The sequence below is a fragment of the Impatiens glandulifera genome, chromosome 9 (assembly GCF_907164915.1).
Source record: "Impatiens glandulifera chromosome 9, dImpGla2.1, whole genome shotgun sequence".
NCBI classification, from domain to species: Eukaryota; Viridiplantae; Streptophyta; class Magnoliopsida; order Ericales; family Balsaminaceae; genus Impatiens; species Impatiens glandulifera.
In genome coordinates, this window is record NC_061870.1 from 31,783,848 (window position 1) to 31,795,148 (window position 11,301).

An 11,301-nucleotide genomic window follows, 5' to 3' on the forward strand; every position below is an offset into this window, starting at 1 on the left:
AGATTATTTATATAATCTTACAAAAACCACCCATCTTTCTATTATCCTTTCATTAATTAAATTAATTAATTTATAAAACAAAATATCATTTTATTGGAATCTTTAAACTTTGGTTATGAATTTTATTTAATTACTATCTACTAATATTTGTGACCGTCCATATAAAACAATAAGCACACCATATAGAAAAAGCCATAAATAAGAGAAAAAAAAATAGAGATATTAAAATGAAAAAAAAGAAGAGAGAATGAATTTCAAACAATCACCAAACAAATTGAAACAAATCAAATGACACCCTTACACTAAAAAAAAAAGAAAAAGAAAAAAGAATTTATTTATCATTTTAGATTTCCCCGCCATGTCCTACCGATCCGTCGGCGCGGGAAATTGGTACAAAGTAAAGAAGACAAAGGAAAAAGGTAGGGATCAAGTGTGCGTGCACCTCACCTTCTCTTGGATAGGAACACTTTGCAATCGTCTTTAGGGCAGATGGTGGGAACGTATACCAGTTCATCACAGCCGTCCGTGCGATGACGCTTGAAATCCACCATGGAAGTGAACATGGCGATGAACAGAACCAGATGTCTAATGGCGTATCTCTGCCCCACGCATTGATGAGCTCCAGCTCCGAATACCAGAAAGTTCTTCTTATACAAACGATCCTCCTGTCTCTCCTCCATGAATCTCTCCGGATCGAACCGATGCGGTTCAACGAATCCCTGAAACGACGATTCATAAACCGACGGAAACACGATCGCGCCTTTCGGAATCCTATAGTTTTCCGTCAACTGGAAATCCTCTCCGGCAATGTGTGGAACTAGCGTCGCCGGCGCTTTAATTCTCAAAACCTCACGCGCCACCGCCTCCGTATACTTCATCTCTTTTAGCTTCTCCGTCGTTATCGGCCCGTCGGTTTCAGATTTCCAAATCGACGTAACCTCGCGCCGAACCTTTTCGAGTACGTCCGGATGCGAGTCCAGAAGCGTAACCGCCCATAGGAGAGAGGAGGTGGAGGCGTCTTGCGCGGCAAAGAGGAAATCGAAAATGTAACCTCCGATCTCTAAACTGCTACTGTTTGCCGGCGGGGGAATTCCGGCGGCTTTTGCTTCTTCCATTTCTCTATTGGTTTCCTGCATCCAGTAATCCATTAAACACATCGGTTCAATTCCTTTTCTCATCGTATCCTGACTGTTTTCTGCGCAAACTGCTAGGGTTTCAACGAGTCGTTTGACTCCATATCTAGCTTCCTGGAAAGCGAATCCAGGGAGATCAATCGGTAACGCCATCACACCTACATTGAATAGATTGTAGTCCTTGTTGAATCTTTCCTTCATTTCAGGCTTTAAGTAAGGACCGACGAAGACAGTCTGCGAGGTCTCGAGATTCATGTCACGGCATAAGAGACGGAGACTGATAGGAGATCCAGTCGGCGTTGATTCGGAGAGTTCAAGCCATCTGAGGAGATGATTGTGAATAATGTTATGCTGAATCGACGTGTATGTAGCTAGGGCTTTAGGAGTGAAATTCGGAGCGATACGTCCACGGAGATCCTTATGTTCTTGTCCGAACATGTAAATGAGATTATGCTCACCGAATAGCTTTTTACCGAAAGGATGACCTACGAGATGGAATGCATCTGGACGGACATTGGCGAAGACCTTGTGAGATAGGTCAGAGTCGCGGACGAAGACGATGAATTTTCCGATTAGGTAATTTGCGGAGATGCCGAGATGAGATGTTTTGGCTAAGTCGGCTTGTACATCCCAGAATCTAGTGGGATATCTGACTAGAGAAATGGCGTTACCGAGAAATGGAATGACGAGCGGTGGCCCTGGAATGGATCCTTTTTTCTTGATGTACAAGATCTGCTCGAGAACAACAATGACGGCGAGGAAGGAGAGTAGGTGGGGGAGGAATTGAGTGAGTGTGGCCCAGATTGATGATGGCTCCATTTTAGTGAGAAGATGGATCTCGAAACTGGTAGAGAGAAGGGGGAGTCTGATGGATATGTATTTATCAAATCATGCGCAGGGCTAGGAGATGAAAAGGATGTGAAGAGAGAGAAAGGAATGGTTATTCTAGAGAGAGAGAGAGAAGGAGGGAATAGAGGTTGAAGAAAGACAGATGGATGCAGACTCATTCAACAGCTATGGAAGAAGGAAGAAGACAAGGTAGTATTTTATGAAACAAATTTATGACCTCATTTCATTTATTTATTTCAATCAATTTTAAATTATTTAATAGGTTGATTTTGATAAAAAAAAATAAAATAACTAATTTATAAAGCATTAATATATAATAATAAAATAAATTATAAATTCAATTGTGGAGGTTAGTCCATATATAATTTTTTTTTTTTGAAATATTACTAGAATTCTAAGTACATATTGGGGTTATCATTTAAACTATTTAACTGTTTTTTAGATACGTTAATGTTTTTTTAGATTCGTTTCAAAAAGTTAGTGAAATTTGTTACGGAGTTAATTGTAACACTAGAAGATTTACAAGCTCTATAACTATTTAGTAACAATTTTTTTTAATATAATTGGATTTTTTTTTAAATTAGATATTTTTTTTAATATTTTCATTAGTAAATTAAGTGATATAAATAATAATAAATAAAATAATATTTAATTATATTTATTTTATTACTTTTAGTGATTGCGATCGACCGATGCGTTTACACTACAACACTATTATTTTGACGATATGTGAGATCTGTTCTGAAAATCGATAGAGACGATGTGTGAACTCATTGATTTTTTTTAAGATTTCTAAACTCGTTAACGTTCAATTTTATATTGTGTTTGTTCGTTGGTGAACATTTTTTTGTTTATTAATCTTGTTGGGTTTGAAGAGTGTTTTATGACAAAATACATACTCGAGTTCTATCGGTTTTTTTCAAAAAAAAAATATATTATTTTTTTTTTATATAAACTCAACTCAAAATGACTTTTATTTATTTATTATTATCATAGGGAGTAGATAACTACAAAACTAATTTCGTTTTATTTTATTGAGTTTTCATTAAAAATTTAAAATTTCAACATCAATTGTTAAGTTCAAATTAATCTGATTTGTTCACACTATTTTAAAAATATATATCTAATTAATCTTATTTATGTGAAGACATTTGAATATTCAGAAGTTTTTCTTTGAAAAAAAGCAAAAAAAAAAAGTCTTTACATAATAATTCAAATCTCATATTTTTCCTACAAAGAACATTCTCATTTAGAATTTGTTTGATGTTGAGTTATTTAGAATTTGTATTGTTTTTTATTAAAATATTTTATAAAATTTTTGTTATTTGAGTTTTAATTTGTTAAATTATTACCTTGTCTTTCTGCATTTAAATTTTATAAAAATATTTTAGTTGATAAAAAAAAACTAACATCAAAGGAGTTTTATAGGTGAAGATGATTGTGATTTTTTTTTTAAAAATTGTACTCTATATAATAACAACAAATTTTTATTTATTGAAAGTGATTCAATTTGACATCATAGAGTTGCTTCCAACATCTCACGTGATAATAATATTCACAAATATATGATTGTAGTTACAATAATGGTATTGACAATATTTTTATTAAAAAAAAACAAATGAGCTCACTTGTACTTTTGAAAGTTAGGTTTATCTTTTATGAAACTAATTTTCATTTTAAGAAGAAACTAATTTTTATTTAGCAAAAACGAAGTAGTTATATTTTATGCTGGTTCATTAATAACCAAATAAAAAATACTTAATTTAGAATGTTTTAAATTGGAAGGTATCTGAAAATTGGTGTCATAACTATCTTGAAAATAATTACTTTAATAAATTAAATTTTTTAAATTTTTTTTTGAAGGAAGTAATTATATTTTATTAAATAAATATAATAAATTTGTATTATTCTTAAAAAAGATAAACACGTGTATTATATTAAAATTCCTAAAAGATTATATATGACAGATTCGATTTCATTTATTAGGTCTTATGAAGTAGAGGAGGCCATATGCGACTCGTAGCTGACCTTCTCTAGGGTCGAACCTATATGTATTAATTTTATTTACCCATTATTAATTTCGGTAACAAAACCTATTATAAATATATATATATTCTAAATTAATGTACTAAAAACAGAATACACAAATTTTGATGGTGATGAATATCTGATGATTGGCAAAGTTAGAGTAAAGATATATGATTTAGCCATTATTAATGTTACCATCACCATCAATATGTTTTATTGCGGCATTATCATGTCCATTTTAATTTTGGCAAATATACTTGTCATTTAGGAGTGATGGTTGGTTACACACTTTATTTATTAGGACGGCTAATACATTAATTGATGTTTATTATTTTCAACATCAAATATTTTATTTATTGAGTTTATATATTTAATTATTTTTCAATTATAAGTTATAATATAACACCTTATCATATAGGCTCCACATTCTAATAGTCTCCATTTCTTTCTTTGTTATTAGAATAGTCTAGCTATGATTTTGATTTTAAAATAGTTTATTATAAACAGTACTAAAATCATAATTGTTTGTAGGAATATTATAATTATTTTGAAGACTTGGTGACCATATATAATTGAGTGGGTCTGAAATTTTATTAGTATTTAAAATAAAAATAAAACAATAGCTGCTTCAATTTACTGAGTAACTGACAATATTTTTATTATAAAAAAATAGGTCAAACTTAAGTTGTATTATTCATATAAAATCTTTTTTCATGTGATTAATTACTGGGAGAAAATATTAATTGCTTTGCTGTTATTAAGTTTAGCTGTTAGTATATTGAATCTACAGATCATTCTTTTAAGGGGGGCTTGTTTGGGTGTTTCAGATTTTTATTTATTTATTTTCTAAATAATTCAGTTTAAATAAAATTATTTTAACATCCAATTTTGATACAACTATAAAATTAATACTCCAATAACACTAGTTGAAAATATATTAATAACTTTATTTTCCCCAAAAGCTCCTAAACAAACAAGGTCTAAATTGAACTTATCATGTGTGATATTATATGTGAGTGACAACTATATGATATGATTATGAAGTGTGCAACTTTAATTGATTAATAAATAATAATCTGTCAACTAAGGTATATTCTTTTTTAAATCTACCAAATTAATTAACAACTAGATATTTGGTGTAGGAGATCAATATAAAAAATCCAAGCTTGCCGCCCACAGATTATATTCTTAATTATTAATTTGACAGGATTAGCACGTTCACAACCGAAAATCTTATATTATATTCTCATTAAAAACGCTCTAAATGACTTGTTCGGATAATAAACAATGCTGTCATTGTTGTGAAAAATAACGCTTTTAAATAAATGTGTCTTTTGAAGGGGACAAAGGGATATGCGGATGAGTTTGACTATGATAAACTTGTTAATTCACAAATGTCAATCAAGATTATAATTGAAATTTGATTTTAGATAATTTGTTGCTATGCAGATCTGTACAAGCAATCCTGTTAATTGCTTCAATAATAATACAAAGAAAAAACAAATAAGAATGTCAAACTATATTATCTATATGATCAAATTATGCTGAAATGAGGGCCACATATCCAGCTAACAAAGACAACATTCCAGAGATTATGTATGCCCCAGCCACTATTATCGGTTCGTGACGACGATGATGAAGAAACGGGCCTCTTTCCAAGTAGTTTGCGCCCTTAAACACAGTAACCTACAATCAGACGGTTAAAAAATATTTGATCTCTTAAACAAGACTCTTCTCACGTGTGATAAACTACTCAATTGTTACTAGTATTACCGATATGGCTTCTACCACAAAGATTCCAGATGAAATCAAAAGGGGGAGGAACATTCCACTGCAAGCAGCCATGGATGCAAGAGCTCCTCCCAATGCCAATGAACCCGTGTTACCCATGAATATAGATGCCTTGTGACGGTTATGCAGAAGGAAACCGACGCAAGCTCCTGCCATCGAAGCACCAAACACAGCAACATCTGAAAACAAACAAAAAAAACTTATTTGAAAAAGAGAAAGAAAGTGTTTTTGGTCTTGTTATAATCGGTTTGGACAACTCACCAGGACAGACAGGAAGCACGGCGATGGACATTCCTACAAAAGCCAATGCAGCAGTCCCTCCAGCCAAACCGTCAAGTTTGTCTGTCAAGTTAATACCATTTGCCATCGAGACAAAGCAGAAAGATGTCAAAAACAGATACAAATTTCCCAAGAAAACTAGTCCCATTGGAGGAGGTAAAGGCACCAACATTTTCCTGCAGTGATAAATCCCCCCAAAAAAACGAAAATGTTTGATTCTATTGAGTAAAAATTCACGAGCACGAGAATAGAATGTGAGTTACCATCACGAAAATGTTGAGTTACAAGAAGGTATACATGCTGTAAGGCGTCGTTATCTTTGTTGTATCCAGCCAAACCGAGAAAAATGTTCCAACCGCAACCTAAACAAAAACAAACCATTACTCCATCTCTAGTATAGTAGTATTGAATTAGAAGAACAACATCCAAAAGACTAATTAACCAACCAACCAACCTCCAAAAGAATTCTTAACCAAACAGATAAACCATGACTACGGTTCTTGATGATGGTCAAGACATCATCAGCCAATCCAACAGTACCTAGAGCCATAGTTGCAGCTGCAGCTGCTGAAACCTCTGCAGAAGAAAAACCAACCAACATTTCCGCAACAAAAATCCCCATCGGGACAAAAAACAATCCACCCATTGTAGCAGTTATCTTCTTAGACCCTTTCCTAGAAAGTTTAACTTTCGTAGTAATATCATGTATCTTCAAACTACGAAATAAAGGAACGCATATATAGCCTGCGGATGAAGCCAAGATCGCAGATATACAAAAAGGTCTCATCAAATAGAGGGGTGCTAATGGCAGCCTTACAATTTTCCAAGCACATCCATCCACGAATAAAAGAATCATTACCAAGAACGCCACTAACCCGGCATTGTTAACAATCCCATATTCAATCCTGTAAAAATGATTTTATGTATTCAAAGAGAATTCCATAGAATTCAAGGAAATGGAAAACAAAGGATTCATTAATCTTGCCTCTTTTTCCTGCGTTCACCGCCAAGCATAGCCACCCTTCTAGCAGTTAGTGTTGAGGGATCATTAGCAGCTACAGACTTATCTTTAGCTGAAGGCAAATCGACATCCACAATTGGGTTTAATGTAAATTCTCCATCACTTTCTTCCCCTTCACTTGAAGAAGAAGGCATTTGATCAAATACAGAACCGTCACTTCCCCACTCATCATCGTGTGCAGAAATGACCTGTAATTTCAAGCCACCAAAATTATATGCATCTCAATTGAATTCAATTCACAAAACCCATGAATAATTAGATGATTCATTATGCGTTTGAAAGAGAGAAAACTACCACCTCATCCATGGCTCGGACTCGAAATCTGCTGTGGCGTATCCCCCCATTTCTTGTGGACTTGGACCCGGATAGATGCAAATAAATTAGTTTTGCGATTGAAATTAGATCAGAGAAATCAATCTGGCGTGCAAAGGCGTTACCTTGAGGGAGAAACAGAAGATGGGTGGAGATGGACGGCGTGGTAAGTTGAGAAGAAAACAAGTAGGGAATCGGCGCGATGTTAGGAGAATCCTCGGAAGAGAAGAGAGCTTTGGATCGAACGAGGATGCTGTCAATCGCATTTTGGCGATCAGCGCTGCTTAATTAGAGAGATGGAGAGGGGATTTGAATGTCGGATGAAAGCGAAACATTTTGGTTTTGAATAGAATATAATAGGCGGCATAGATTCATGGTATATATTGTTAACAAGAAGAAGAAGGGATGGTTCGTTGGATTGAGGGGCCATTGTTAAATTGAATTCAATGAATGAATGAATGAACAACCTCTTTCTTCTTCGATTGGATATCAGAATTAGGGAAAATAAAAAAAACATATCCCTGAATTTGTCTAGACTATTACACTACTAGAGCGTGAAACAACGTTGGCCTCTGTCTTTGGCCCTTTGCCTTGTTTCTTCAAAACAAGACAATTTCGATCGGAATTCACGCTATCAATACTCCAAATTAGTTTTTTTTTTTTTTTTTTTTTTTTTTAATAATTTTAAAAAGAGTTAATTTTTGTTAGATTAGCTTAAATAATAAATATTTGAAAATATTAAAATGGTACAATATTTTAAGATTACTAAAAAAAAAACGCAGCAATGAAGGAGGGTAAGCCAAATAATAAAACGGTGTCGGAATAATTTTTATTAAAAATTTTGAGCTGCAGTGAAATTTATATTTATCAGTGAGTTGATAAACAACGTTGGAAAAACTTATGTCAAATGTTAAGTGATAATTGAACATCTACAAATATGATCAAAATAACGAGAAACTCATAAAAAAAAATATTAGAGGATAACGTAAAAAGAGCTCGATGAAAAATGAATTCAAAAACTCTTCGTTAGAAAAATAAAAACAACTTTAGATCCGATAACATCATATTCTTTGCTACAAATAAAGAGACGGACACGGACTCGAAAGATGATCACCAAAATGATTGGAGGGTATAAACTTCAAACGACTCAACAAAGATTAATAGTATTATACGAATTATAAAAATTAAGACGATAAATTCGATTCGATTAAATAGAATGACGTGTCAAATAAAACACAACACAAATTTAAATCTCAGTCATAGAATAAGAAATGAAAAACCTATATCAGACAAAATCATTCAAAGATTAATTCAAAGAGTAAGAATAAGAAAATAGATTAATTTTTAGATCGTTTTTGACTTGTGAAACCTATATTAGACAAAATCATTCAAAGAGTAAGAATAAGAAAAGAGATTAATTTTTAGATCGTTTTTGACTTGTGATATTTTAACTTCAAAATAGGTCGATATTCAAACATTTTTAGCCCATCTCATTTTTTTCTCTGAAGTGGAGGACTAAGGATTTTGTGGGTTTTTTAATTAATAAATTATTTAATATTAAATAATTAAGTGATAAAGAAAATGTCACATCAAAATTTGTAGATTGACTTTAGTTATACAAATAATTAAAAATGTTAATTTCAAGTCACATGTAATTAAAAAAATGTTCCAAGGTGAAGGCAATAAATAATATTGTCATACTTGTCAATCTAAAACAATAATTAAAGATATAATTGTTAATGAACTCATGAATTTTTTTTTAATAAAATGTTTGAGATAAATTATGTTAATGACATTGTACTTTGTAATAACAATCTCAAATAATAGGATTAAGGTTAGGATTATAATTAGAATTATGATGCTAAATATTTGGTTTAAGTAGAAAATTGGAACGAATTCGGATTTTATTTTCGGTTTTCAAATCATATTTTAAATTAATTCGAATTCAAATACGATTTTTATTTAATGTTTGAGTTGGGGTTTAAACTCGAAAACTAAATCGAAAATCGAATTAATTTTTTATTTTTTATTATTTAATTTAATTTAATTATACATTATATAATTTATTACATAAAATTAAAATAATTGTATGTAATAAAAAATTTGAATTCGGTTTGAAGTCGAACCGAAATCAAATTCGAAACCGGTTCTGTTTTATTAAAATTTATTAAAATTCTTTTTGTTTTCGAATTTAATTTATTACATATAATTAAATTTATTTTAGCAACCTCCTAAAAACTTGTTAAAATCCTCCCAGGATCTTTTAAACATCTAAGTTTCTTCTCTTCTCAAACAACGAACCAATTCTCAATCTAACCTTATTTTACGATTCAATTTCCCAAACTAACCTACTTTGTTCATTCATTCTCAAACTAATCTCTTTTACTATTTAAACTTAGTTTTCATATTTTAATTTAATTTAATTAATTTATTTTTATTATATTTAAACTTATTATTAAATATATTTTTTTAAAATATTTTTTTTTATTAAAATATTTAAATTATTATATTTTATAAATTATATTATTTATATTTTGACGTATATATTTACATTATTATTTATATTTGGATATATATATTTTAAATTATTATTTTTATAAATTTTATAATTTTAATATATATTTACATTTCAATTATTATTTATATAATATAATATAACAAATATTCACTTTACCATCTTCATAAATAATTGATAAATACTAATATATTTAAAATATTTTAACCATAATCATATATAATAATTTATAAAAAATAATTACAATCATTCTTCTCTAAATTATTGACAATTTTACTTAATAATGTTTTTTCGTGAGTTATCCATCTCAATTCAAAAACGCTAGTTTTGATTTTGTTAATTTTTCTTCTTTCTCAAAATTACATTAAGAAGGAAATTATCATATTTCTTATAATCATATGCTATTGAGAACGTTCAATATTAATTTTCTTAAGCATATTTGAAATCGTTAACAATATATTTTATGTTAAGTTTGTTTGTTGATAAACATTTTTTATTTATGTTTTTATTATTGTTTCCCAAATGCTTAATCTAGTTATTTTCCACTTTATTTGATGACACTTTGAACAATCGTATTTTTTTATAATGTTTTTGTCATCATATTTAAACCATTATCGTTTATATAATATTGAATTAATCTTTTTAAAATAAAAATAAAAAGTTATATAAAATAATAATTAAAAGTAAATATAAATAATCAAATTTATAAAAATAATAATTTAAATATATAAATAATCAAATTTATAAAAATAACAATTTAGTTATATATATATATATATATAATAATAATAATAATAAGTTTAAATATAAATAAATTAAAAAAGTAAAAAAAAATTGAATTTAAATAGTAAAGTATATTAGTTTGGGAATGAATGAACAAAATAGGTTAGTTTTGAAAAACAAGGTCGCATTGAGAATTGGTTCCTCTAACAACTACCTTTATATTATTAGGATATCCCTTACAAAAAAAACAATTGTTAACTCAAAAGAAAGAAACTAAAGAACTTATATACAAAATTATAGTTCAGTCAAAATAAATTTATATCGACTTTCAAAGAACAATAAATTTCTAACTTTACTATAAAAATGTTACAAAAATATTACAATAATTCTTTTAAAATTAAGACTCATACCCAACTCAAAATGAAACTATACTTTCATAGTAAAAATTTAGCCAACAAAAAGATATAAATATTTGTTCACCGAAATTTCTTATATATTGTTTTTATTATTTTAATATAGTTTATTCTATATCATTTTAGATTATAATGTTATTTTTATTTATGATTTTCTCATAACAATGGGAGTAAGAAGACTCCAATTTGAATGTGATCATTATATATACCTCTGAAGTATTGAAGTCTGAGGAAGCA

The 11,301-nt window shown here is 29.8% G+C and overlaps 2 protein-coding genes across 2 annotated transcripts; both read right to left on the minus strand.

Annotated features, from left to right (window-relative positions):
* Nucleotides 1-183: 183 nt before the first annotated feature.
* LOC124914561 (cytochrome P450 710A11-like) lies at nt 184-1,991 on the minus strand. Its single transcript, XM_047455140.1, has one exon. The coding sequence runs from the start codon at nt 1,950-1,952 to the stop codon at nt 444-446; it is 1,509 nt and encodes a 502-aa protein (XP_047311096.1). The 5' UTR covers nt 1,953-1,991; the 3' UTR covers nt 184-443.
* A 3,416-nt stretch (nt 1,992-5,407) lies between these two features.
* On the minus strand, nt 5,408-7,968 carry LOC124915257 (phospho-N-acetylmuramoyl-pentapeptide-transferase homolog). The gene is made up of 8 exons (XM_047455942.1): nt 7,539-7,968; nt 7,396-7,455; nt 7,066-7,289; nt 6,535-6,985; nt 6,378-6,442; nt 6,063-6,256; nt 5,784-5,980; nt 5,408-5,696 (listed from the first exon to the last, which is right to left on the minus strand). Exons 1-8 carry the CDS (start codon nt 7,677-7,679, stop codon nt 5,550-5,552), a joined length of 1,479 nt encoding a protein of 492 aa, XP_047311898.1. The 5' UTR covers nt 7,680-7,968; the 3' UTR covers nt 5,408-5,549.
* Between the last annotated feature and the right edge of the window lie 3,333 nt (nt 7,969-11,301).

Excerpts from the sequence above, each read along its gene's own strand:
- LOC124915257 (XM_047455942.1), bottom strand. The coding sequence starts at position 7,679 with ATGCGATTGACAGCATCCTCGTTCGATCCAAAGCTCTCTTCTCTTCCG. Across the intron at positions 7,456-7,538 it reads TCTTCTGTTTCTCCCTCAAG|TCCACAAGAAATGGGGGGAT; the intron begins GTAACGCCTTTG and ends TCCGGGTCCAAG. Across the intron at positions 6,443-6,534 it reads GGTTAAGAATTCTTTTGGAG|GTTGCGGTTGGAACATTTTT; the intron begins GTTGGTTGGTTG and ends GTTTTTGTTTAG.
- LOC124914561 (XM_047455140.1), bottom strand. The coding sequence starts at position 1,952 with ATGGAGCCATCATCAATCTGGGCCACACTCACTCAATTCCTCCCCCAC.